The 27,213-nt window shown below is 46.8% G+C and overlaps 2 protein-coding genes across 8 annotated transcripts; one reads left to right on the forward strand and one right to left on the reverse strand.

Annotated features, from left to right (window-relative positions):
- Positions 1-277: 277 nt before the first annotated feature.
- On the reverse strand, positions 278-13,818 carry MFAP3 (microfibril associated protein 3). 4 transcript variants are annotated; one of them, XM_068161884.1, is made up of 4 exons: positions 13,716-13,781; positions 12,721-12,825; positions 7,066-7,526; positions 278-5,364 (listed from the first exon to the last, which is right to left on the reverse strand). In XM_068161884.1, exons 3-4 carry the CDS (start codon positions 7,343-7,345, stop codon positions 4,619-4,621), a joined length of 1,026 nt encoding a protein of 341 aa, XP_068017985.1. In that variant the 5' UTR covers positions 7,346-7,526; positions 12,721-12,825; positions 13,716-13,781; the 3' UTR covers positions 278-4,618. The 4 variants fall into 4 exon arrangements, with proteins under 4 accessions (XP_068017985.1, XP_068017995.1, XP_068017977.1 ...); XM_068161894.1 differs by lacking the exon at positions 13,716-13,781 and adding an exon at positions 13,297-13,640; XM_068161876.1 differs by lacking the exon at positions 12,721-12,825 and having other exon boundaries at positions 13,716-13,818.
- FAM114A2 (family with sequence similarity 114 member A2) lies at positions 13,630-26,970 on the forward strand. Of its 4 annotated transcripts, none has more exons than XM_068161835.1 (15): positions 13,630-13,893; positions 15,289-15,503; positions 15,715-15,814; positions 16,248-16,343; positions 16,632-16,744; positions 18,722-18,856; positions 19,022-19,180; positions 19,809-19,932; positions 20,863-20,942; positions 21,543-21,671; positions 21,868-22,007; positions 22,750-22,822; positions 23,975-24,028; positions 25,333-25,427; positions 26,083-26,970. In XM_068161835.1, exons 1-15 carry the CDS (start codon positions 13,644-13,646, stop codon positions 26,099-26,101), a joined length of 1,782 nt encoding a protein of 593 aa, XP_068017936.1. In that variant the 5' UTR covers positions 13,630-13,643; the 3' UTR covers positions 26,102-26,970. The 4 variants fall into 4 exon arrangements, with proteins under 4 accessions (XP_068017936.1, XP_068017945.1, XP_068017964.1 ...); XM_068161844.1 differs by having other exon boundaries at positions 19,809-19,926; XM_068161863.1 differs by lacking the exon at positions 13,630-13,893 and adding an exon at positions 13,904-13,951.
- Positions 26,971-27,213: the final 243 nt, after the last annotated feature.

Raw genomic sequence — 27,213 nt, forward strand, 5'->3', positions numbered from 1 at the left:
AGCACCAGAACAAGGGGACACAGTCTCAAGCTGTGCCAGGGGAAGTTTAGGCTGGAGGTGAGGAGAAAGTTCTTCACAGAGAGAGTCATTGGTCATTGGAATGTGCTGCCCAGGGAGGTGGTGGAGTCACCATCCCGGGAGGTGTTCAAGAGGGGATTGGACGTGGCACTTGGTGCCATGGTTTAGTCATGAGGTCTGTGGTGACAGGTTGGACTTGATGATCCTCGAGGTCTCTTCCAACCTTAGTGATACTGTGACAACCCTAACAAGGCAGGGCTTTGGGGGGCTTCATTTATTTTGCAAATCTACCAGTTCATTTTATGAAAGTATGAAATCCTAGGTGCTTACATTAACCAGGTACATTACAATGCAGGTAATAGAAATAGTCACTACAAAGTTAGTTTTAGGTCCTCTTGGATAACAAGTAGATTTAGCAGTATTTAAAATAAACAAATCACAAACACCCCCCCCCCCAAATGAAACAACCCACCCAAAACAAGAGAGGAAAACCATCCTTGTGATTGTCAAAGAATTCAGAGCAAGGAAACCACTGTAGCCCTCTCCTTCTCCTACAAAAAGTCAAGAGGGAACCACTGGTGGTTACATCATCTTTCCATGTGAATGTTCAGATGGAGCCATCAAACAAATGGCAGTGCACACATCTACCCAGGATAAATGAGAGTAGTTCACAAGTTGTTTGGAAACCAGTGTCAGGTTTCATTCTCTGGCAATCACATTTACAGCGTAACATCACCGTCAGCCTTGCTTTCCGAGGCATAAAAATCCTGTACTGTCATCTGCAAAATACACCAGAGCTTCAAATCTGCTCTAATTGAATTCAGTGAGAGGAGGATCACTTTCCACATTTAATAAGTACTCCTGATTTAGTGAAATCCCTCACAGAACAGCTTCCTGCCCGGGAATGAAATTAATTTAGTGAATAGAAGACGGTAGTAATTCAGCAAAAGTGCTTCACTTTACTGTTCAGCAATAAACTGCACTTCTGAGGACTTTTATGCATGAGCACACTCTCCTCTCCACCAGCAACAGGACACACAAAGACACCAGGTAACTGTGCTCAGGAAGAACTTGGAGTTATGGAAATGAAGTATGAAAATAAAGTAAGAAAACAGATTGAATTAATCTAGGAACTGCTCTCCTGGCACCCATCTGACACACCTCTAGTGTCATCCTGCTGCCTGGGAGCTGCCATTTCTGAGGAGCTATTTGTCAGGCAGGATGGCACAACAGCTTCTTAGGAAGCAATTAAATGGAGCTTTGATTTTGTAGCTGCATCTCTACCCTGTGCATACAGTTCGAGGCAAAATGTCCAAGGTTCTCCTGCTGTGTATAATGCAACAGTTCCACAGAGGCAAGGAGAGCTGGACATGGGGGAAAAAGGCAGTTGCAGGTACAGCCCTCATGGCCTGTGGCACAAAGGAGATTATTAACACAGCTTATGTGTAGCCTTCACCTCTTACAATTAGGGCACTCAAAATTGTGCAATCCCTCTAATCTCCACTCATGGATGTGCAATGTGCCCAGAGAGGGGTCACAAGGATGAGCAGAGGGCTGGAGCTCCTCTCCTGTGAGGACAGGCTGAGAGAGGTGGGGCTGTTCAGCCTGGAGAAGAGAAGGCTCTGAGGAGACCTAATTGTGGCCTTCCAGGATCTGAAGGGGGCTACAAGAAAGCTGGGGAGGGACTTTTTAGGGTGTCAGGGAGTGACAGGACTAGAGGGAATGGAACAAAACTAGAAATGGGTAGATGCAGAGTGGATGTTAGGAAGAAGTTCTTCCCCATGTGGGAGGGTGGTGAGACACTGGAACAGGTTGCCCAGGGAGGTGGTGGAAGCCTCATCCCTGGAGGATTTTAAGGCCAGGCTGGATGTGGCTGTGAGCAACCTGCTCTAGTGTGAGGTGTCCCTGCCCACAGCAGAGGGGTTGGAACAGGCTGATCCTTGAGGTCCCTTCCAACCCTAATAATTCTATGATTCCATTGTAGTAGAGAAGTGAAGCCAGCAGTATCTTAGCAGGGCTTCTTAGTCACAAGGATATCTTTTAACACTGATTCACCTCAAAAAGATTCAAGTAACCAGTCAGGTGACACAAAACCAGACAAACTTTTCACGGGGAAAGTGCCATCAAATTATGGAAGCAAAAGAGAAGCTGAGGGCTGTAAATATTTTAAGTGTCTACAGAAGGCTTCATTCCCCTGAAGCAGACAGAGCTTGCTACAGACTGGCAATGGTAGCAAGCTGGTGGGAACAGCACTGTAACTAAGGCTAGCAATTTTCTCCCTTCCTGACAAACACCACTCTTACCCTACACTGCATTTACTGGTGGCTGACTGCAGAACTTTCCCCAGAAGGTAGCTTAAAATGGTAATAAATGCTTCACTGCCCCATTCTCTGATCTGATATGATATCTGTAATTTGCTCAGGCCTTTAGTTATGTGCAGCTCTTACAGCAGACGGCCCCACCCTGTCATTACCACTGGGCCTGCTTGTTTTCCATCTCTGCTCATGTAAATGTGATGTCAAATCCTCTTAAGAATCCTGAGCAACAGTCCAGAATCACTTGTTCAAGTGACATTTCTGTAATAATAAGGAAAGGGGGGGGGGGGGGGAAGAGTTGTGGGAAATTAAATGGTGCTCCTGTTGCCAAGTACTTAAAATTATATGGCAATATGCTTCCAGTGGTTGTAAGAAATTAATTTGTGGAGTGCTTACAAGCCTTACATCTACTAAATCTCAACAGGATATAAAATGCTATTTAAGTGATGCAACTTACAAAGGAGACAAAAAAAACCCACATCAGCACCAGAGAGTGAAGGAAGGAACTACATTCTTGTCTGCACTCTGATTCCTGGAGGCTGGATCTTTTCAGCTGAGGAAGCTGTGAGTGAGATCCTTGGTGAAGAACTTGGGAGTTGTAAGCATGTCAGCACCTGCACTGCTCCCTCCTGCCACCCCTCTTCAGCAGAGCAGACAGGGCATGTTCAGTGAGTTACTCCACTCCCATAGTGAGTGGCTGGCAAACAGCACAGCCAACCCCTCTGCCACCCACTCTCCTGCACTGCTTTCTGCAAGCACTGTAGCCAGAGCAAAGAATGTCTCTGCTTTTCACCTCCTTATTGTGGTGTTCAGAAAGAGGTGCCTGAGACACCTGATCTGCATCAGGAACAGCGTGGCCAGCAGGAGCAGGGAGGTCATTCTGCCCCCGTACTCAGCACAGGCTAGGCCACACCTTGAGTCCTGTGTCCAGTTCTGAGCCCCTCAGTTTAAGAAATGCTGAGATGCTGGAACATGTTCAGAGAAGGGCAACAGCTAGGGAAGGGTTTGGAGCACAGCCCCATGAGGATAGGCTGAGGGAGCTGGGGTTGGGGAGAAGAGAAGGCTCAGGCTAGAACTTCTTGCTGTCTACAACTACCTGAAGGGTGGTTGTAGCCAGGTGGGGGTTGGTCTCTTCTCTCAAACAACCTGTGACAGTACAAGAGGACACAGTCTGAAGCTGTGCCAGGGGAAGTTTTGGCTGGATGTTAGGAAGAAGGCCTTCACAGAAAGAGAGACTGGCCATAGGAATGGGCTGCCCAGGGAGGTGGTGGAGTCACCATCCCTGGAAGTGTTTAAAAAGAGCCTGGCTGAGGCACTTGGTGCCATGGTTTAGTTGATCAGATGGTGTTGGGTGATAGGTTGGACTCGAGGATCTGGAAGGTCTTTTCCAATCTGGTTAATGCTATATCCTGCAGCTGAATGCATCTTCACACGATGCCACGACACATTACTGTCACTCTTTTCTCACAACCATGTCAAACACAACAGAAAACTTTGGATTTTCTAGAGGCAGTGAAATCAGCAAAGTCAAGGAAAGGCAGTGCCAGCAGTGCTGCTACTGCTCCATTCTGTCAGGCAGAGCCAGGGTAAGGCGCTTTGGCAATCAGCACCGAGTTTAGGCAACCACCTCTGTAACAATTTGCTCTCCACACGCCGGAGCACACACGAGTTTTCCGCAGACACACGGAGAACTGAGACCCCCTGGTTGTTCTCTAAGCTGCTCTGAAACTATTCCCTCCCCAAGTACAGTACATTTTGGTAGCAACATAGAAGCACACGACACAAAACAGATCTGCTCAAGCTCACCATGGCTCTGATGGGCTACACGCACCAAGAGGCAACTCAAAAAGAGCACACAACTCATCAGGACAACAACACTGATCAAAGGAATTCCAGCTCTGTTTTGTGAAGGGAGGAAAGAGTTCACAAAGGGAAAGATCTTATTGCAAGTTGCACTGCTCAGCTTGGCCCCTTCTAATGGAGATGAAAAGCATCAGAAGCTGCCAAGGAGTCAAGGGCAAAGAATTCCTGTTTTGTAAATATGTTAAGTATAGAAAGCTTGTTTTAAAAAGAAAAGCCACTGCACAGAATTCCAAATGGCTTCCTTTAAACAGACTTGAAACCAGTAGATCAACACTGACAGAAGATACAGATTTCAGCAGCAGTTCTGGCACCCTGCAATTTGGAAAGCACTTGTGCAGTTGGGACTGAGGCAGCTGGTTTGCAGACCCCCCTTCTGGCAGCATCCTGGGGTCGTCTGTGCTTCCTTCACAACAGCGCCGGACTCAGCAGGTGCCTTCCTCAGAAGGTGCAAACTGGCAGCTGTCGTGAGAAACAGAGTCAATGCTCTGCACTTCTGACTGCGGGTGAATGGACACCTGGACAGCTATCTCCTGGCCCGGCTCGTTCATGGAGCCATCGTCTGAATCCCCGGCCGGCGAGTCGCTGCGCTTCATCTCCGGGTTGCTGGGGTAGAGCGCAGCCTGGGCGCCGCAGGCCTGGCTCTGCTTTCCCTCCTCACCAGCTTCGTCGGGATCCTCCACCCGCACCGCCTCGAAGATCTCCTCCATGAAGGCCCGGCAGTTGAGGATCAGGGGTGGCAGGGGAATGCTTCTGGCGAGCTCCTCAATGTAGCGAGCAAACTCCATGGTCTTGAACTGCGTGACTTTGGCCAGCTCCAGCGTTTTGGCAGAGGTGATGATGGGGATGCGCTTGGCTATCTCAAAAGCCTTCTGAAGCTTCTCGGCCCCTTCCGTCCTGAAGAACTCATTGATAGCCTTCTCCGTCTTGCGCAGGTGGCTGCTCATCATGCACAGCCGGGTGATGTTCAAAATGAGGGTGATGGCAAAGGCAACGAGGCACACAATCATGTAGTAGATACTCATGTCTCCTGAGGTGAAGATGACCCTCAGGGTGACTGTGTAGTACACGGTGTCGTTACGGTTAACGCCCGCGCAGGTGTATCGCCCCCGGTCAGCAAAGCTGACCCTCGTGATGTTGAGGGAATTATCAGCAATCCTCCAGTGGCCACCTGCAGATTTAAAAGAAAGAAACTAAGCTAAGGAAACAAAAACAATCACCAGTTAAGTAGACATGTACTGTTTGCTCCATCAACAGCAGGCAGAGCGTGGACAGAGTCAGTCCATTTCTAGCATAATCCACACAGTACATCAAGGACTCTACAACTCTCTACAACTACCTGAAGGGAGGATATAGACAGGTAGGGGGGTGGTCTCTTCTCCCAGGCAACCAGCACCAGAACAAGAGGACACAGTCTCAAGCTGTGTCAGGGGAAGTTTAGGCTCGAGGTGAGGAGAAAGTTCTTCCCAGAAAGAGTTATCTGCCATTAGAATGTGCTGCCCAGGGAGGTGGTGGAGTCACCATGCCTGGAGGTGTTCAAAAAGGAATTGGATGCAGCACTTGAAGCCATGGTTTAGTTAGTCATGAGGTGTTGGGTGACAGGTTGGACTTGATGACCTCTGAGGTCTTTTCCAACCTTCTTGATTCTATGATTCTATGACTGAAATTCCCTTTCCATGCTTGTGATCCAGGAAGCCATAACCCAGTTCCCAGTCCCACTGTTTAATGGTAAATTGCTCTGCATGCTTACTACTTTCTCTTCTCTGCACATTCTTGGGTGCTTTGGGACCCTCATTCTTGACCAGCACTTTCCACCTGCTGTGTAGCACTATTTCAAAGGACCACCCTCTATAAAGGCTAAGTTTCAGAGTTAAAAGTCAAGTGACCCATGAAAAACAGATCAGAGTCTGTAAATGGCTCCGCTGGCAAAAGAAGGCAGAATTCTCTTGAGACAGAGTTTTCTGCTGAGCGTGCAGTGCTGATATACAAAACCCATGGAAGAAGAAATCAATAAAAGCCTCTAGCTTTATACAGCATTTCCTCTGCGTTTACAACTTAAGGGGAAAACTGTTTTCATAACTCATTCTTTTAATGACTCTACTTTGAGCTAATATCCAGATGGCATTTTAACTACAAAGGGGTTACAGAACACTTAAGGCAGAAAGATGGCCTCCCAGAAGATCCTATCAATTAGCTCAATGACCTTCATTAATACTAATAGAGAAGCCCAAATGTGTCTCTAAAAGGCATTAGTTTTTTTGGAAATTAGAAACTACAGGGACATAACTGCAAGAGCCAGGGGTTAGGAGAAGCACAGCCTCCCCCTGTACAAAAGGGTTAAACAGAAAGGATTTCACTGCTGCCCGTTACAAATGGTGTTAGTTTCCACAGCCTCACTGGTGCAGAAAGCAGAAAATAAATGTAGTAAGTTACCCCATGCTTTAAAAAAGAACAAAAAACCCCAACCAACCCATCTTGCAACAACATGAAATCGCTGACTGCCAGCTGGAAAAGGTCAGAAGTTGTTGAGCATTGTGTTTAATTCATGTAAATGTAAACCTGAGCAATAATAAATGAGAACATCAGTTTGTATCTGGTAGGATGCAGAGTAATTTCTTCCCTGTGCAACAGTGTGATGCCTCTGGAATCAAATGATTCTGTGGGGAACCACAGCAGGATAGATGGGTTAAGATGGAACAACTCAGGTATAATTCACACGCCAGAGGGCAAAGGGCTTTGTCTTGCTCTCTTCTTATCTCCCAACTGTAAAAACAGGTGGATAGGAAGGAAAAATGGTAATAAAGTCCCAGAGGGTCTCAGAGCCTGTGGAAAAAGGGAATACTGAGGGAAAGAAAAGAGCAGAAAGGCTCACCTTCATCCTCCTGTTCAAGCAGATGTCCTCTGGAGTTATACCAAAGAATATATTCATACTGGCTGGTGTTCAGTTTACATTCAAGTAAAATACTGGTCCCCTCTTTGGCAATGATATCATGGTGTGCTGGAGAACTTACTGAAGCTTGAGACACCGTATGAAGCGATGCATTGAGAGTCCCAAGAGCAACTGTTCTGTTAACAGCTACATTTCCCAGTGTAAATCCGATGGAAAGATCAGCAGCAAGAGTCAAAACTAACAGGCAATAGCTGAGCTTCATGGAAAGCAAGAGAAAACTCTCTTTTCATTGAATTTGGAGAAGTGAGGTCATAGGATATTAAGCTGTCTGGATCGCTCTGAAATAGGAGAGAAACTCTTGATTTGTTCAGCGATAGAAAACGTCTCGGATCCAAATGCACTTTCAAGATCATCAATACTGGGAGTGGAAACTGGCAATTCAACTGAGAAAAAAAAAAAAGGAGGGAGAAACAGAAAAAGAATTAAGTTTATTAATGACAGCAAGCTTGCAGCAGATTCAGATTTCATTTCCAGTACACAGATTTCGATTAGCATATTATAAACTGTCAGCCAAGAGGTTCCAAATCAGAGCTTTGCTCAGAACACAGTAATGAAACCAGGATAAGAAGCATTAGCACAACCTTCAGACCTCTAAATGTTCATCTTCCCATCCAAATAAATAAGCCCAGGAACAATAACCATTAAGGGGGAAAAAGGTTTAAAAAAAGAACAAAGAACAAAGTGTTCAGAGTACTTGAAAGAAAGAATTATCTCCAGGATCAGAAGTGGACTCTGCATGTGTTAACACAGAAACAGTCCTTTCTTAGCAGAGGGAGAAAAGCAAGGATCACTAAGGTTGGAAGAAACCTCGAGGATCATCGAGTCCAACCTGTCACCACAGACCTCATGACTAGACCATGGCACCAAGTGCCACATCCAATCTCCTCTTGAACACCTCCAGGGACGGTGACTCCACCACCTCTTTGGGCAGCACATTCCAATGACTAATGACTCTCTCGGTGATGAACTTTCTCCTCACCTCCAGCCTAAACTTCCCCTGGCACAGCTTGAGACTGTGTCCTCTTGTTCTGGTGCTGGTTGCCTGGGAGAAGAGACCAACCCCTTCCTGGCTACAACCACCTTTCAGGTAGTTGTAGACAGCAATGAGGTCAACCCTGAGCTTCCTCTTCTCCAGGCTAAACAATCCCAGCTCCCTCAGCCTCTCCTGATAGGCCTTGTGCTCAAGGCCTCTCCCCAGCCTTGTTGCCCTTCTCTGGACACATTCAAGTGTCTCAATGTCCTTCTTAAACTGAGGGGCCCAGAACTGGACGCAGCACTCAAGGTGCGGCCTAACCAGTGCAGAGTACAGGGGCACAATGACTTCCCTGCTCCTGCTGGCCACACTATTCCTAATGCAGGCCAGGATGCCATTGGCCCTCTTGGCCACCTGGGCACACTGCTGGCTCATGTTTAGGTGGCTGTCAATCAGCACCCCCAGGTTCCTCTCTGTATGGGAGCTCTCCAGCTACTCTGACCCCAGCCTGTAAATTTCTGCCTCCCTCTCCACAATATCCTGGTTTTCTACTGCCAGTCTTTCATTTAGCACCTAGAGAAAATCCAAAGAACAAACACAGCTCATTTTTAGCATTTCTACATCTACTACCTTGATTTTAGAGGCAGAATCTGTGTTAGATATTTAAACACCACATAAAATGCTTACAAATTCCCCTGCTAAGAAAACTCTCTTGGCAGTTACCCACAGCCATGGGGAGGAAGTCCCTTTCTGAGTATCAGGACACTGGTGTCTAAACACACTTCCTTTTTGGTGTTTCTTTTGCAGTCTCTTGTGGCTGCTGCAGCATTTTCTAACTCCTCTTTCTTGTTTGTTTTACAATAAGCCCCTGCTGAACATCTTTGTGACTTTATGTTGCTACACCTCAGCAGCCATACCTTGTTTCTTGCCTTCCCTACCCAAACGCTGCCACACATTTCCACAGCCATTTGAAAAATTGTTTTGTCTGCAGACTGATTTCACACTCTTCCAGTGAATGTGCACAAAAGGTATCTGAAGACATTAGGATACAGCCTTTAATTTTATGTGCCTTGCACAGAAGGATTTTCCTGGTTTAAACAGCCAGAATGAAACCAACTCGCAACAAAACGAGATGACACCGATACGAAAGAGATCTGTAATCAATTTTCCTGCAAGCCTGACTCAAGACAATTTCTAATCCAATATGCATTCCCTCAAGTTATGATTCCATCTAGCCCGCTCCAGAGCCCTGAAAATAACAAAGTAAGGAAGCCACAAGCCAAATGTTATCGTAAAGAATATCTCACTTCAGCCTATTGACTGCGTGACTTGAAATTGATCACCTTTTCTTCTACCCACAACAAAAGACAGCAGAGATGAATTTCATAAATGCTGGCAAAACAAAGGAATACATTCTCATAATAAACAGTGCAGAAACTTCATATCCTCCCAGGATCAGTAGGTAACAATGTCTAAAGCAGACAGAAATCCTACCAGTGATGAAAAAGAATGCCATTTGAATAAATACAGGTGATTTGCCTCATCGTCTTTTCAGCAGAGAAAAAATGAAGTTTTTTGCAGTTAAAGCTAATTAGCTGAAGATCCAACCAGATCCCAGACTTGATACCTGACGAGACACGTGCTGTCTGACCCATTTCTGTGGCACCCACTGCTGAAAGCAGTTTAGCAAAGAAGGCAAATGTGTACAACTCTCCTTCAGTTTTAACTAAACAGCTCATCCACTGAATCCTGCAAGAGAAACTGGAAAACAGCCCCTCCACTTGCTTCTCTGTAAACAACAATCCCTCCCTTTGTGTGCCCTCTTTGGGGTTTTGTTGGGCTTTTTTGTTTATTGGTCTCACTCTGCTTCTCATCATGCCTCTTGTCCATTCATTTAAGACCAGTATTGAGAACTCAATTTACCATTGTGCTGCTTCCCACAGCTAAACAGGTAAAAACAGAACCAAGGCCTCTTTTGTTCCTGTTTTCCACCACTTACAGTTTAGGGAAAATTACTGAGTCCTGCTCAGCAGAGAGGAGCATCCTGGCCACATCGATTGCACAGGTCTGGAAAAAAACCCCAGCAACAAGGTTTCTGCTGAGCAACAACCACTGTTCTGTTTGAAGGAATGGTTTTAACCTTCCTATTTTAGACCTCTACTATTTTCAGTGTTTCAGAGTCTTCAGAAGGCTGCTGAAAACTGACCTGCTTATTTTGATGACCTTGTGGACCACTGGCATTTGGAGTAGAATAGAACAGAATAGAATTGAATAGAGTAGAGTAGAGTAGAGTAGATCAGAGCAGAGCAGAGCAGAGTAGAATAGAATAGGAATAGAATTAACCAGGTTGGAAAAGACCTTTGCGATCATCAAGTCCAACCTATCACCCAACACCATCTCACCAACTAAACCATGGCACCAAGTGTCTCATCCAGTCTCCTCTTAAACACCTCCAGTGATGGTGATTACTGTTTGAGTCTGACACAGCTTGTGCTAGCAAGTGTAGTGCTGTGGTCACAGAGCTTCTGCATCCATCACTTCACCACCCAGCTGCCTCCAATTAAAAATGCCACTGCCCTTGATGGCTTTTCCATGCTTAGGGACTTGACTTCACAGTGCTTGATGCAGTTACAGCTGGTGACAGCTCTGCAGTGAAGGCAAACCCGCATCTTCAGTACAGAATCACATACACACAATAACTTGCAGTCCTCTATAACAATAATTTCTTAACTAACAAAGTTTTAGATTTATTAGAGAATAATCCCAGGAGGTGGTGGAGTCACCATCACTGGAGGTGTTCAGGAGGAGACTTGACAGGGTGCTTGGTTGCATGGTTTAGTTGATTGGGTGGTGTTGGATGATAGGTTGGACACGATGATCTTGAAGGTCTCTTCCAACCTGGTCTGGTTCTGTTCTATTCTAATTCTATTCTATTCTATTCTATTCTATTCTATTCTATTCTATTCTATTCTATTCTATTCTATTCTATTCTACCCTGTGTTACTGTCATTTAAAATTACTAAACTGCTAGATTTTCAAGTGTCTGGGGCACTCCTCCTATGACAGGAGGAATCTCAGTCAATTATTTAACACAAGAAATACTCTGCTACATCTTCCCCTTATAAGCTAATTATCTTCAGTAATTGCATATGCTCTCCACTATATTTCCACTGAGCTTGCATAATGCATCAAGCATTGGTGATGGGTCATTGAATTTTACTATTAAACTCTTCCAGGTCTGATTTACTAGAAATTGTTTGTCACATTTGGCTTTTGGAGGAGCCATTCCTGCTAAGCAGGCAATGATCTCTCACTGCCGAGTGCTGGGCAAAAAACAAAGTGATTTGTGAAATCCACATTCTTCAATGATCACACTTATGCAAAACAGCTGCCAGAGCTGGTAAAGGATCCAAAAAGGATAAAGCCTGAGCACTGCCAACATCACAATTCTTCAAGAAAGCTCTAAGCCCAAGCCAGCTGAAATGTGCAGAGCAGAACCTGGCTGTTTTACTGCTGAACCTGCAGTCAGGCTCAACATATTTAACCTTTATTAAATAAGCCCTAGGTTGTAACAACAAATAGCAGTGGAAAGATAAAAAATCTGTGATGCATAGGCCTGCATGAATCATCCTTGGCTCTCCTCCTGAAAGAGTGCATCTGTGTTTTACTTATGAGCACCGTAAGTAGTCCCACGGAGGTCAATGGAAGTACTGATAGTACTTAAAATTACACACATTTAGAAGGCACTGCGAAATTGGGGCCCAAGAGGTTGCAAGTTATATGGCTTTACATTCACTGCTCATCCATCATTTCATACCTGGGGAAATGTTAAGCAATAAACCAAGGCACGCCTGACAGACCACAGGCTGCTCTGACTGCCACTTCTGGCACATGATGGGGAACTGTATCGCAGCATTTGAGAGAAGCTAATTGCTATGCACGCTAAAGAGATCTACATGGATCACTTCTGCACAGAGCACACCTTTCTACTCTCAGTGTAATGTCTGGCAGGTATCACAGTGTCATAGTATCATAGTATCAGTCAGGGTTGGAAGGGACCACAAGGATCAGCTAGTTCCAACCCCCCTGCCATGGGCAGGGACACCCCACACTAGATCAGGCTGGACAGAGCCTCACCCAGCCTGGGCTTAAACACCTCCAGGGATGGGGCCTCGACCACCTCCCTGGACAACCCATTCCAGGGTTTCACCACTCTCATGGTGAAGAACTTCCTCCTCACCTCCAGCCTGAGTCTCCCCACCTCCAGCTTCATTCCATTCCCCCTAGTCCTATCACTACCTGAGATCCTGAGAAGTCCTTCCCCAGCCTTCCTGTAGGCCTCCTTCAGATACTGGATATCAGATATCAGGCTGTTGTGATTACCCTATGAGGCCCCTCTGACCCTCTTTCAAACCTGCCGCAGAGCAGAGTCCTGAAGACCGTAGCTCCTGGAAAGTCTGTGAAAATAGACAGTGTGGCCATGAAGAGAGTCACTACAGGTGCAGCAGGAGCCACAGAGAGGGTTCACCTGCTGCCAGCACTAGTGAAGGCTCTGTGGGGCAATGGCTGCATTCACAGCCCAAAACCCAAAGTAAGAAGCAGACCTTGACCACGTGTGGCTGCTTGACAGGACACGGTGGTTTGCCGTGTACAGTCCCTTGGCTGCCTGATACACGTCACAGGGCAACTCAGGAAGGACAGGAGGTCAGCTGCAGATGAAAAAAAAGCTTTTTGCCCCTCTGTCAGCTAAAAATGATCAGACACAAATCTCCAGTGAATGCAAACCCCAGCCCCACGAGGCCTGGTCCCACAGGTACCCATATCTGCTCACTCAAGCTCTTTGAGGCAGTGGGAGACATGATGAGCATCCACACTCTGTAACCTAAAGAACCTGGAATCATAGAACTGCTCCGGTTGGAACAGACCTCTAAGATCATGGAATCCAACTGCTGACCTAACATCACCATGGCCATTAAATCGTGTCCCACAGCCCCACGTTTACACTTTCTTTGAACACCCACAGGGACAGTGACTTCACCACTTCCCTGGGCACCCTGTTCCAACGCCTGACCTGCTGTAGTAAATAAATGATTCCTAATATCCAATCTAAGCCTCCTCTGGGTGCAACCGGAGGCCATTTCCTCTCGTATCACTTTTATACTAGTGAGACTGACCCTCACCTCATTGCACCTCCTTGCAGGGGGTTGTAGAGGGCAAAGAGATCTCCGCTCAGCTTCCTCTTCTCCAGACTAAACAACCCCAGTTCCCTCAGGCCTAGGCCTAGCATCACGTAGCTTGACGTCACGCCAGGAGACTGCTACCCTCTCCACCGCCCCGGCAGCATCTCTGTGCTAAGACAGCGCGGGCTGAGGTAAGACACGGGCCCCCAACGTTTCCCGCAGCAGCGGGATGGGTGCTGGGGCCACCGCGTCGCGGCACCGGTTCCCCCGACTCCGAGGTCGCAGGCAGAACTCGGCGTCAGCGTGACGCAGTGAGGCAGCGATACGCCGCTGCCACTGGACAGAGAATGGCGGGGCCCACCCCACGCCCTGGTCCGCCCCACGTCCCGGCCCGCTTCACGCCCCGGCCCGCCGCGCACCTCCACCACCGCCGTCGCCACCACCGGCCCTGCTGCCCGGATGTGCTTTCCGCGCGCCCGTCCGCGCTGGGCCGCGCTTCCGGGTCAGGCCGCGAGTGCCGCTCTGCACCGCGCCTCGGTGGTTACGGTCCGCCCAGCAGGGGGAGCGCGCAGCTGGCGGCCCGGCCCGGCCCGGCGGGTGAGGCGCGACGGGCGCAGGAACCGGCACCGGGACCTGGACCGGGGAGGCGAAGCGGGTCTTCGAGGGTCGAGGGCGCCAGGGGATCGAAGGGCCCTTTTGTGGGACGGGGAGTCCCAAGAGGGGCGCGGGGCTTTGGGGCACTCGGGGATCCCCTGGAGGGCAGGCGGTGCCATGGTGGGGGGTGGGCACCCGGAGCTCCCCTTATAGGGCTGGAATCTCACGGCGGGAGCTTTAGGGAACCTCGGAGGCCCCTGTGGATCAGGCTGCACCGTATAGAGATTGTGGGATCCGGGGGGTAATCCGAAGAGGCAGAGACAGAAGGAGGGCTCCCAGGGCTGGGGAGCCTAGATGGGTGCCCCGGGTGGGGATGGGCCCGGTGGGGTCACCTGGATGCCCGTGGGAGCCGACCACGGCCGGCCAGGCCCGGAGTTAGGGGGGGAGTGTGGGATCCTGCGCGCTGTCGCGGGAAGTCACGGCGAAATAGAGTGGGGGTCCCCTCTCCCCTCTGTAGGAGCTGCCCCCTCTGTAGGAGCTGCTGTCCTCCTCCTACTTAAGCCTAAAGCCAACAAAACCCCGTGGCTGGGGCCAGCTGCCCCGATTGCATCAGAAGCCACCTCTCCGGGACGCAGCATCACGCCTGCGACGATGTCGGGGCTGTGGGGTGCTGTCTGAAGTGCTCGATGTGCCTCTTCTTGCCTGCTGCTGTCAGATTACAGCCCCGGAGCTGGTGAAGTGCTGCCAGCGAAGCCAACAGGAGGGAGAAACTTCTCCCATGTGAGCAGACCACAGCGGGGCAGCTCTGTCGGTGGGCACCATTATCGCCAATGTGCAATATCAGGGCCGGTGGCTGTGGCAGCTGGATCACATTTCAAATTCAGGATGATGTTAGTGCCTTGACAAAACTCAGCCCTAAACACAGAAACAAAAGCAGGTGCTGCCTCCCTCCATGCCCAGCTTTCTGGCAGCTATCCCCGTTTGTATCCAACACCCTTCAAAGCAGCTGTCCCATGCAGTTTGTTTGCAACGTTTGTTTTTGTTTGGGGTGTATTTTTTGTGTCTGTGAAGCCAGTCGTGGATTTAATTATCTGAGGACCTTCTGTACCTTTCATTTGATTGTTTGGAATTAGCAACCTGTTTCTTTCCCGTGGAGAGGGTGTGTTGGTAAGATAAAGCCATATGGGACTTTAAACTTCCCAGTGTGACGTTTCTACCAGTCAGACATAAGTCAGTGTACACACTCCCTTAAAAACATCACCAGTGTGAGTGGCAACATGAAGGGATTTCTGTCTTAAGTTGTGTTTTGTTATTTAAAACCCCATTGTGATGCTTTTGAACTAATCAAGTGTACAAGGGAGTGGTTATTTCATCTGCTTTGCTTTCTGTGGATGTTAGCAATCATGTCTGGGAAAGACAGCAGTGAAAGCCTGAAGGAAGAGACTTCTTGTGAAGACAAAAATGAGCAGAAAGCAGAAGAGCTTAGCAGTGATAAGAGTGATGAAGTAAGAGAGCAAGAGTCTGAGCCTGTGCCTATGACTCGGAAAAGACCTGAGCCCAAACCCCCAAGTCAGCCTTCTGTCACAGCAAAGCCAACAGCTGAAACCCTGAAGGTACGTTCCTGTGCTTGCTCTTAACAGCATGACTTTGTGTTTTGTGGCTCTGAGCACAAAATGATTTTGACCATGAGCCTCACTGCTCTTAAAAAAAGAATCACATTGCTGTTGATCTGCAAAGCTGCTGCTGCACAAAAGTTGCACATCACAGGCTGCTTGTGCTACTCTCCTCACCTGCATCACTCTCTTCTGCTTTTCTTTCTTGAAGGTCTCAGATTCTCCAGCTGTAGCTCAGACAGGATGGGGGTACTGGGGAAGCTGGGGGAAATCTCTACTGTCAACTGCAACTGCTACTGTAGCTACTGTAGGTAAGGCTCTTTCTGGTATTTGATAACAGCTCAAGCTGGTGCTTTTAAGCTTGTTTCTGTTACAGCAGCACTTACTGGAAGAATATCAATAGAATTGTTCAATTAATGGGGAAAATGTATAGCAAAAGGTGCAATGAGATTAAGTGAACAGCTAACATTCCTGTCAAGTTTTTAAGGTGTTTGCATAATTTTCAGCAGGTATTTTAAAGTGATACTCAGGTGGTGATCTACAGCTTGGTTGAAAAGCAGAGATGAAACCTGAGGTGATTACATTGGAAGGCAAGCTGGCTAGTAATAGGTTTTAGTGCTGGGTAAACTCCCTTGAACAAGAAGAATCCAGAGTATTAAAACCCAATATGCAGCCCTAATCATGTTTCTCTTCTGATTTCTGTTCTATCTCGTGGTTAAAGCAGTATTCTGCTGTCTTCTCTAGGTCAAGGTATTTCAAATGTCATAGAAAAAGCAGAAACAACCCTTGGGATCCCCAGTCCTAGTGAAATATCTTCAGAGCCTAGAGATGCTACAAGAGGTCAGTTTTTTACTGCATAAGAGTACCACTGAAATGTTTCCTATAACATAATCAGCACCAAAATAACACCAACTTAGTGGGCATCCTGCATTTTGAGGTAGATGCTTCTGTGCTAAAGTAAGAATCCATTGCTTACTTCTGTTGGCTGTGAAAAGTAGGTAGGAAAATGACATCAGTTCTAGTCCTGCTTCTGGCTGACACATGGTGTTTGTTGATTTTCTCTGCTCTGCAGCTGACAGGATCTTTTTTCTGGGAGTGAGGAAGTTAATTTTATGCCTTCTAACACAGGAAAGGAGAATCCTGGTGCTGGCAGCACAGATGCAGTTGAGGATGGCAGTTCCTTTCCTATTGCTGGCGCTCTTGGAGTTTTATCAACCATCTCAACTGCTGTCCAAAGCACAGTGAGTGAGCTGGGAATGCAGGAGAAAATGGGTTTATGAGACTGTTGGAGGGGGGTTTCATAGTTTCATAGTTTCATTCAGGGTTGGAAGGGACCACAAGGATCATCTAGTTCCAACCCCCCTGCCATGGGCAGGGATACCCCACACTAGATCAGGCTGCCCAGAGCCTCATCCAGCCTGCTCTTAAACACCCCCAGGGATGGGGCCTCGACCACCTCCCTGGACAACCCATTCCAGGGTTTCACCACTCTCATGGTGAAGAACCTCCTCCTCACATCCAGCCTGAATCTCCCCACCTCCAGCTTCATTCCATTCCCCCTAGTCCTATCACTACCTGAGATCCTGAGAAGTCCTTCCCCAGCCTTCCTGTAGGCCCCCTTCAGATACTGGAAGGCCACAATGAGGTCACCTCGGAGCCTTCTCTTCTGCAGACTGAACAGCCCCAACTCCTTCAGTCTGTCCTCCTAGGAGAGGTTCTCCAGCCCTCTGATCATCCTTGTGGCTCTTCTCTGGACACGTTCCAGCACCTCCAGATCCCTCTTGTAATAGGGGGCTCCAGAACTGGACACAGTACTCCAGGTGGGGTCTCATCAAGGCTGAGTAGAGGGGGAGGATCACCTCCCTCGACCTGCTAGCCACACTTCTCCTGCTGCAGCCCAGGATCTGATTGGCTTTGCGGGCTGCAAGTGCACACTGAGAGCTCCTGTTGAGCTTCTCCTCCCCCAGCACCCCCAAGTCTCTCTCCTCAGGGCTACTTTCCAGCCAGTCACTGCCCAGCCTGTATTTGTGCCTGGGATTGCCTCGACCCAGATGCAGGACCCTGCACTTGCTCTTATTGAACTTCATGAGGTTGGCTTGTGCCCACCTCTCCAGCCTGTCAAGGTCCCTCTGGATGGCCTCCCTTCCCTCCAGCGTGTCTGCTGCACCACACAGCTTGGTGTCATCAGCAAACTTGCTGAGGGTGCACTCAATGCCACTGTCCATGTCACCCACAAAGCTGTTGAACAAGACAGGTCCCAGGGCTGATCCCTGAGGCACTCCGCTTGTCACTGGCCTCCACTGGGACATGGAGCCATTGACAGCCACTCCTTGGGTTTGCCTTTCATCTGAGAGGAAGCTTTTGACTTTCGTGGTGAGAACCCATTCCAACATTCAGACAGTCTTTATCCTGTGCCTGCCTTCTAACTGGCAGGTAATGTGTAAGTTGTCTTGAATTTTGATAGTCCTGTGATAAATGTTGATACATAACAAGAAAACCTAGCAGTGCACTGTGTGGTGTGTGTGTTCCCATGCGTGCCACTTCTGTTATCTCTGCTCCCTCCCTCCAGAGAATTCAGGTAATTGCAGGGTCGGACTCATTCCTGGAATATTTCCACTGATTTCCACAGTGCTGTCTAGAGATGAAATCCATTCTCCTCTTCAAAAAACTTCTGTGAAACCAGCCCAAATTGCTTGGAAATCAGCTTGTTCCTGTAACCATGAGAAATGCACTTCAAAGGAACCCATTACCCTTAGAAAGTGCTTTTGTGATCTGCTGTCTTGTCAGTTCGCCCATGAATCTGAGAGAGCCACAGATGGGAAGCTTGCTTCTGCTTTTAAGGCTTGAACAAGAGTTAGCAACCAAAACCCATAGGTCTAGTGTTTTCTGATTGGAAGCATGAGAACTAAATCCTTCAATACTTTAATGTGGTGAGAACCAGCCCGTTCACGACACAAAGATGTTATTTCCCATCAGATTGCTGCAGCTGTCCGAGTGCTGTATTGAACTGTTGGATTACAACGTCCTGTGGCTCTTCGCATGTCCTTCTGCTCTCTTTGTGGTGATTAGGGTTGAATTTTAGGGTGACAAGGACCAATTTAGCTTGTATGTGAGTGTCTGGCGTAGTATTGCTGATATCAAACCTCCAATTCAATTCCTTCAATTGAAGAGTCTTCTGTGAGTCTTACATGCCTTCTATATCCACATCTGATTCCCAGGGGAAAAGTGTTATTACTGGAGGTCTGGATGCCTTGGAATTCATTGGGAAAAAGACAATGGATGTAATAGCTGAGGGAGACCCTGGATTCAAAAAGACAAAGGGCCTAATGATCAGAACCTCTACGTTGTCTCAGGTATGGCAGTTTTCTAGCAGCTCCTCATTGGTTTCTCTTGTTTTGTCTCCTTTTTGTGATTCTGTCATTAAGCAACCACCATTTTTACTATTGAACCAAAAGCCTTCTTCTCCCATATTCTGTATATTCTGGTGCTGACCTGAGTCCCCTTCTTTTCTTTTTCAGGTCTTACGAGAGGCAAAAGAGAAAGAAGAGCAGCAGACAGCTACTGAGGTTACCATGGCTACGGAGAAGAAAGCCCATTATGGGTTACTGTTTGATGAGTTTCAGGGTCTTTCGCATCTGGAGGCTTTAGAGATGCTTTCCAGAGAGAGTGAATCAAAGGTAATGGCCTTGAGCAATTTGCCTTCTATTTTGAGTTCAGCTGAGCAGGGAAAGAAAGATTAGAAATATATGTATATACATGTAAAATCAAGCACTCTGAGCTTCCTATAAAGTGATTGATTACCCAGCTTCATTTTGACCCCTGCATCATGATCTGGTGCTTCCCTTGGGAGCATTATGTCCTGTTCTCAGCTCCCAGAGCTGGTCTCCTTACCCCACCAGCCTCAGTTCCTGCATGTCTTCCACAACTTTTCACAAGTCACTCCCTCTGCATACCCACTTGATTGCTGCCTTGGTCTGAAGAAGAGGAAAGTATTGTAAGCAGAGATCATTCTCCCTGTCTTGAGGCAGGGAGGAGGGCAGAACAGCATGCAATTCCAGAAGTGGTTCACTTTTTCTGATGAAAGAATCCATTATTAATCCACTTAAGAATCCATTATTACCTGATAGGACTTCACAACTAGAAGTCTTTTTCCCTTTCCTTCTTCCTGTAGGAGAATGCCATTTTCTCACTAACATACATTTTACATATGATGCAAACCAGTGCTAAATCTTCTATCCTGTGTTTTTCTTCCCCCCCTTGTTGGATTTATGATTCCCTCTTCTTGTCTGTGCTGCCCTTAACTAGGTGAAATCAGTTCTAAATGCGCTCTCTGGAGAAGAGTTGGACACACTGGAGGAGGAAATGGAACAACTCAAAGAAGCATTTTCTTTACCTGAATTCTTTGAAGATGAAGAGGAAGAAAGTAAGGGTAAGAGAGTCTCAGGTTCCTGAAGGAGAAGCTGGTTCTCAATGAAATTCTCAGTGTAGACCCAACTAGCCCTGATCACTAGCAATGGGCATGTTAAGCTGGGTGCTTAATTCTAAAGCTGTCTGTAGCCAGGAGCAGGACAGGTAGCAATACCCTTTATCTCTGGAAAGCTGCTGTGCATTAATTCTGTAGCAGGGAGAATTTCTTCCCAGAGCAGGATTAGAGTTGCTTGACTCTTCAGCAGTTCATACAACTGACCTTGAACCAAGATCCAAATACAAAGAGATGCTGGATTTGCCTGACCACAAGGGACAGACTCTGACTACTGCTGTCCAACCTTTGGGAAAGCAAGAAGCCTTTTTGTTTAGCTTTAAATACAAGTTAGCCACAGACTCAGAGAAGCCTCCATACACAAGACCCATCTGATTCTTGAGGTTTATGCAGATTCAGATGTAAATTTCTTGCATTGCTTTTACCTAAATGGCTCATCAGGGAGGGCTTTCCACACCTGCACTTGCTATCGTTTAACAGTTAATGTATCTTCTATTTGCATGTGATGGAGCTCACACAGCGTTCCCCCTGCTGTTAACATCTGCCCTGCTCTATATAACAGGAGCACCATAGGCTTTAAGTGACATTTCAGGCTCTCCAAGGTGGTGTGCAAGTTAGTGCATTATAAAATGCTGCCTGTAAAGAAAACCAACAACAACAAAACCCCCTTAGCTAGAAAAGCAGAATTGAGAAAGCAAAAGCTAACAGAAAGCAAAAGTTAACCTTCTGGCCCTGGTGTCTCCACCTCTTCAGAACTTGCCTTAAATTGTGTTTTAAAAGACCAAGTTTGATGCAGACTTGTGCAGGTCTAGTTGTGCAGTGGAAGTGTTGCTTATTCCTGTGCCTGTCCTTTGTGTGGATCCTTTGTCTGTCCTTTAGGAGATGAGGAGTTCACAAAAGAAGTCACAGAGTTGTTTTCAGAGCTGCGTGTCTCCTCCAAGCCAGACAAATTGATCACGGTGAGTTATTTCCCATCCTCTAAAGCTGGAGAGGAACTGCTTCTCAGTCCTGTTTGGCTTGGGAAAATCAAATGCATGAAAACAAGCTGTGTTTTAGATCTTCTGACAATGGTGGGCAAAGGAGATGGGCTTTTTCCTTTGACTTTATGGGACACAATCATGTTCTCTAATGTCTTTGAATCGGTAGACACTGGGCAGTACTAAGTGGTGGCAAAGATTACTGAGAGCAGTAAGCCTTCAGCCACCATAGTGAAGTCAACCTATAGTCTTGTATGAAAGCCCTTCTCTTGGTACAAAGAACTCTCTTTATTAAGCTCAGAAATTGGTTTGAGGAAGAATCTCCTTTCTTGCCTTCTTTTCACTACCCTTCAGTTCCACTGAGTGGCAGCAGCATTCTGCAGACACGTTTTTAAAGCACCTCTATCAGTTGTGGTCTCGCTGGTAAACCAGCACCCAGTGGTAGAGAAATGTCTGCCCTCAACGATATCAGTGCAGCCAAACCTCTGCAAGGTCCCGTTTCCATGTTTTGTGGCTGTGACAGTGGCGTGCAGGGGGAGGCTTCATTCCAGCTGTTACATACTGTGGCACATCTCCCTGCAGGTGAGGACATCTGCTCACGAATGGATAGCACGATTCAACAGCAGCCTTCCTAAAGAGGAAAAAGAGAGTGAAGAAAACCAAGCAGTAGAATCCAAAGATGGTGACCATGATGCTAAAGAATCAGTAGAGGTAACTGAGTCATGAAGGAAGATAATATCTGACCACTGAGTGTTTATCTGGCTGCTGAGTTACAGCTGTGATACCCCGAGTTTATGGGTTTCTATTTCTGTCCAGATGCTGACATCTGAGAGGGCAGGGTGGTGATAGTGCATTGTGTGATTCACTTGGGTTTGGATGGTATGGGGAATCTCCTTAACTCTTGCAGGACATTCATGCATTTGCCATAAGAAGTCTGGCTGAGCTGACAGCATGCTCCATTGAAATGTTTCACAAAACTGCAGCTTTGTTTCTGCATGGTGAGAAGCAAGAGGCGGCAGCCACAGACAGAGCCAAGTCCCTTTCACAGTAAGTTCATCTCTTACTAAACATGTGGCATATAATTACTCACACACTGATTACAATTTCTAATGATCATTTGCAAATCCATGGAATTCAGGGCTCTTAAATTCTGTGTTCAAAGTTGCAGTGGGTGACCTCTCTGTCAGCTGCCTCTCTCCAGCTTGAAGACATTTCTTGACAGCAAAGAGGAAGCCCTCCTTGAAAGCTTTTGTATAGCCAAGAGGAATGCTTGCCCTAAGTTTGTGCCAGCAAACAGACATTTAAGATACAACAGAACAGTTGTGTAAAAGTGATCCTTAATTACTTTGTTAATCATTCAGTGTGGTAGGTATGTGATACTGTAAAATGACTGCAAGTAATGAGTGGAGTGGCCTTAGTAATAATGCATAACACAAGGGTTTTCTTTTGTGTTGTGAGATGCTTGCCAAGGGTAGGAAATACACAGAGCTTCCTATGTAGGAAATGACACTTGTCAGTAAGTAGAAAAAACAAGTTAGCATCCTCCTTCTTGACTGGATGTGTCTGGCCTTTGAGTGCTGTCTCAGATCTTTTGCTCTTGTTATTTATTTTTCCATCCTTTTTGCCTTCTTCTGGAGGTTGTGGACCTTCATACCCTTTATAAGCTCTATATCCATTTGGGGTTCATTTAGGAAACAAGGCAGTTATTTGTGTTTTAGAGGAATGCTAATAGAAAGTTTCTCTTGGAGACTGTATTTACTACCTGGTTTTCCCACTCTTTTTTCCACAGAATGACCATTATGCTGTGCAAAGAACTATCAGCCTTCTCTAAAGAGTTCACTACGTGCTTGACGACTGCAGGGGTAAGAGCTACACCAGAGCTCTTGGGAATGAGATGTGCTTTGTTCATTGCAGCCTTGGGGTATTCACCACAAAGTGCTGTTTGTGTTTTCACAATTGTATGTGCAGTTTTCTGCCCTGTGATCACAGAATCATAGAATTGTTAGGGTTAGAAGGGACCTCAAGGATCAGCCAGTTCCAACCCCCGTTGCCATGGGCAGGGACACTTCACACGAGACCAGGTTGCTCAGAGCCACATCCAGCCTGGCTTTAAAAAGCTCCAGGGATGAGGCTTCTACCACCTCGCTGAGCAACCTGTGCCAGCATCCCACCACCCTCATGGGGAAGAGGTTCTTAACATCCCAGCTGAATCTACCCATTTCTAGTTTTGTTCCATTCCCTCTAGTCCTATCACTCCCTGACACCCTAAAAAATCCCTCCCCAGCTTTCTTGTAGTCCCCTTCAGATCCTGGAAGGCTACAATTTGGTCTCCTCAGAGCCTTCTCTTCTCCAGACTGAATAGTCCCAACTCCCTCAGTCTGTCCTCATAGGAGAGGAGCTCCAGCCCTCTGCTCATTCTTGTGACCCTTCTCTGGACACCTTCCAGCACCTCCAAATCCTTCCTGTAATAGGGGCTCCAGAACTGGATACAGTACTCCAGGTGGGGTCTCACCAGAGCAGAGAAGAGGGGGAGAATCACCTTCCTCAATCTGCTGGCTATGATCTGGTCTTTTGGGTCAGTGTTTCCCATACCATGGCTGCTGAACTTTGAGATGCCTGCTGCTGCATCCAGCCTGGCACAGAATAGGGGTGGGAATTGGTGCTGGCAGTGCGAAGGGAGACAAAAGAAAACAAAGTTTGTGATCCTGTGGAGGGTTTTTCAGAACATTTAAGTGTTGCTGAAGATAGTGTCATTATCCTTAAAATTCTCCAGCTGCCCACAGCTCATTTCCTGCCATAATGTGTGTATTCAGGTCCCCCTTGTGCTGGCCACGTGTGGGTGACTCTGCTCTTATTTGCATGCTACAAGGCAGGTCCTCTGCCGCTTGTGACTTCACTTCCCTATAGTCAAGGGAGCAATGGTGATTTTAAACTTAGTGAGGATTTAGCTTTATCTTGCTTGAAGAAATGTGATCAAATTTTCAATCAGGATAATATATGTCTGATCTCTGCAGGTCAAAGAGAAAGCAGACGTGCTCAATCCCTTAATCACTGGAGTGTTTTTGGAGGTCAGTTGTGCTAAAGTTCAAACTTTAAGCTAATACTTAGAAAATAGATATATTGGGTGGGTTTTTTTTTTCCACTTAAATATCTTCATGCATGCCAAATTCTCTAACCCATGGTCTCAGATTCTGCTTACCTATCTAATAACTTAACAGTTTTAATAAGTGTCTGTGGGTTTGCACAGGAGATGAGTTACTTAGTGAAGATTCAGCTTTATGTGGTCTCAGCTGACAGTTCTGATGGGTTAGAATAGAATAGAATAGAATAGAATAGAATAGAATAGGAGTGGAATGGAATGGAATGGAATGGAATAGAATAGAATAGAATAGAATAGACCAGACCAGGTTGGAAAAGACCTTTGAGATCGAGTCCAACCTATCACCCAACACCATCTAATCAACTAAACCATGGCACCAAGCGCCCCATTCCAGTCTCTTCCCAAACACCTCCAGTGATGGTGACTCCACCACCTCCCTGGGCAGCACATTCCAATGGCCAGTAACTTTCTATGAAGAACTTCTTCCTAACATCCAGCCTAAACCTCCCCTGATGCAGCTTGAGACTGTGTCCTATTCTTCTGGTGCTGGTTGCCTGGGAGAAGAGACCAACCCCCAGCTGGATACAATCTCCCTCCAGGTAGTTGTAGACAGCAATAAGGTCTCCCCTGAGCCTCCTCTTCTCCAGGCTAAGCAACCCCAGCTCCCTCAGCCTCTCCTCACAGGGCTGTGCTCCAGCCCCCTCCCCAGCTTTGTTGCCCTTCTCTGGACACCTTCCAGCAACTCAACATCTTTCCTGAACTAAGGCAACACTTACTAAATTCAGCAGTCTGGACTTCTAGAATTCAAATGTCCAAAGTCAAACCTTAGGACAGGCTCAGGAATCAGCATGCAAAAGCCTGAACATTTTGTAGTTGCTGAGCTGGTTCTCAGTGCCTGTGAACCCCTGAGGTGTGGCGGTAGGAAACGGATGTTTCCCGTTGGTGCGTTCTTCCTTCCTGCCGCAGCCCGCCTGTGCTTCACTTTGAAATGAGCTCTTCCCCTCTGTTACCAAAACCAGTAGCCTGCATTTGGATTGCATCTGATCTTGTTTGGCAGTTTATAGGGCAGTTGCTTTTGCCCCTCAAAAACTTAATATTAATTGATTTCTAGAATGAAGCCTTAAGAATCCGACGAGCAGTAGGCGTCTCTCATGTGCATTAATCAATGCTCTTTGAAATGAGGCTGTGGTTAGTAAAGCTGATTGGTAGCATAATTATTCATGCATGTATTTTGATTCTGGGTGTTTTTGTTTTGTTTGTTTGTTTTCCTAGGCTTCAAACAGTGCTTCATACATCCAAGATGCCTTCCAGCTCTTGCTGCCTGTGCTGCAGATCTCTCTTATCGAGGCTAGAACGGAACTATCGCAGTAATAAAAGCCCTTCTAATTAAGAACTTTTTGACCTTCCCACTTCGTAGTTTCTGTGCTGGAGAATGATGTAATGGCTCTTATTAAAGGGAAAAAGATTAACTCTGATCGCTGCTGCTGCTGCAAGAAGGGTGATTAAATGCAGTCTGGCAATGACAGCTCTTACGGCGCATTGAGAGATGTGATTAGCATAGTCCAGGCTGCTGGACAACGTGACAGACTTTAAGTGCAGCCTGCTTCTCTGTTTTCCTGGGCTGTATCTTTTCACCAAAATCCCTCAGCTCAATGTGTTAACAAGCTCTTTGTCTTCACAGTCCAGAGAGCTTCTCCAGTGCTGGAGAAAAAGAGTGGGAGCTGGCTAGTTAAAGACTTCGCTAACATCAGGGTGTGATTTTTAAGTCAGAGAGGCATAATTAGGTTCCTGGTAGCTCTGTGTTGGTGTTGAAGTGGATATTGGATGGGAGGTGCAGGAAAAGGCCAATATTTAAGATTATGAACCTTGCAGTTCCTAGGCTGGAGGAAATACAGCAGAGAGGATTCCTTTCCAAGCCTTTGCTGCTGAAGAGAAGCCAGAGCTTCCTGAAGATGTCTGTTAATGACTCAGGGATATGGGACAAGGACTCTCACCAGGGTGCTGTTTCTCATTCTCTTGCAGAGTGCTAGCTTCAGCATGAGCTGGGAAAACGCTGATCTGGCCCTAAGAATGTGGGTACTTTGCTCCATAGCAATAAATGAGAACTGGCTAAAAGGAATTGATTTGTGTTTGGGCAATTTAATGAAAGAGTCTGGCAGAAGGATTCCCCTTCTTCAGCGCAGCCTAACCTGTCAGCCCCAGACTGCTCACAAACTCATATATGGCTTTTCTCCTTTTTTCTCTGTAAAACTGCTATAATGCAATGCTCCTTCTTGGAAGGTGTATTAAAGTGAGGGGACAGGAAGCAATTTGATTCTGTTAGCAGGAGTCCTAATTTGTCTCAGAAGCTGCACCACATATGGTATCTGTTTCTTTGTGCCGTGAAAGTTCCCTTCTTTGTTCCTTTCCTGCTAGTTCTCTCTTTTGAGCTTGCCCATTGGGAGGGAGCAGCCTCTGTTAGAATCACAAGAGCAGAAATGCACAGCTAAAATGGAGCTTCAGGAAGTCCAGCATAGCTAACCAGAGGTGACTGAGTGTCACACCTGCCTCTGTCCTTGCTCGTTGGTAACAATGATGCTCAAATCCCATCTGGAAAATCCTCTGGGTTTTAGCAGGTCTTGCACGTTTTCTGCTGTGCTGAAGGCTTAACACTCCTCTGCTCTATTTGTGCAGCAGAGGAATGGGGTTTTATGGTTAAAATACCTTTTGGCTAATTCTCCTCTGATTTTATATATCTGTGTATGAAAAAAAGCCTTGCCTTAGCTGTGGTTGGCCTGATCAGATCTCTGAAGGGAGAGCAGTATTATTACTTCTTCTCTTATTTTTGCATCTTAAAGGTGACCAGACTTGAAAGGAATGTGTCTGGGGTAAAAAGAAATCTGCACTACAATAAACTCTATTTTTTTGTCCCCCCCCTTTGGTTGATAGCATTATTAAAGAAAGGATCTGGCTTTGACAAGTGTTGCAGTTGAAAGCTCTCAAGCTGGCAGTGGGCACAAATGACAAGAGAAGAAAGAACTGTGGAGTTGGTTTTCCTCTCAGTCCTGGCTGTGGTGTGTGGGGCAGGGCTGGGTGCTGCTCTGGGGCTGGGACAGCTGTGACTTTTCTCATGGCAGGGTATGGTTTCATAGGAACAAAAAAAAAAGGGCTCTG

Source organism: Melanerpes formicivorus, unplaced genomic scaffold, assembly GCF_026170545.1.
Source record: "Melanerpes formicivorus ecotype bairdi unplaced genomic scaffold, bMelFor1.0.p_v2 SCAF_2, whole genome shotgun sequence".
NCBI lineage: Eukaryota > Metazoa > Chordata > Aves > Piciformes > Picidae > Melanerpes > Melanerpes formicivorus.

Excerpts from the sequence above, each read along its gene's own strand:
- MFAP3 (XM_068161876.1), bottom strand. The coding sequence starts at position 7,345 with ATGAAGCTCAGCTATTGCCTGTTAGTTTTGACTCTTGCTGCTGATCTT. Across the intron at positions 5,365-7,065 it reads GCTTGAACAGGAGGATGAAG|GTGGCCACTGGAGGATTGCT; the intron begins GTGAGCCTTTCT and ends TTAAATCTGCAG.
- FAM114A2 (XM_068161835.1), top strand. The coding sequence starts at position 13,644 with ATGGCGGGGCCCACCCCACGCCCTGGTCCGCCCCACGTCCCGGCCCGC. Across the intron at positions 16,344-16,631 it reads GCCTAGAGATGCTACAAGAG|GAAAGGAGAATCCTGGTGCT; the intron begins GTCAGTTTTTTA and ends CTTCTAACACAG. Across the intron at positions 20,943-21,542 it reads AGCCAGACAAATTGATCACG|GTGAGGACATCTGCTCACGA; the intron begins GTGAGTTATTTC and ends ATCTCCCTGCAG.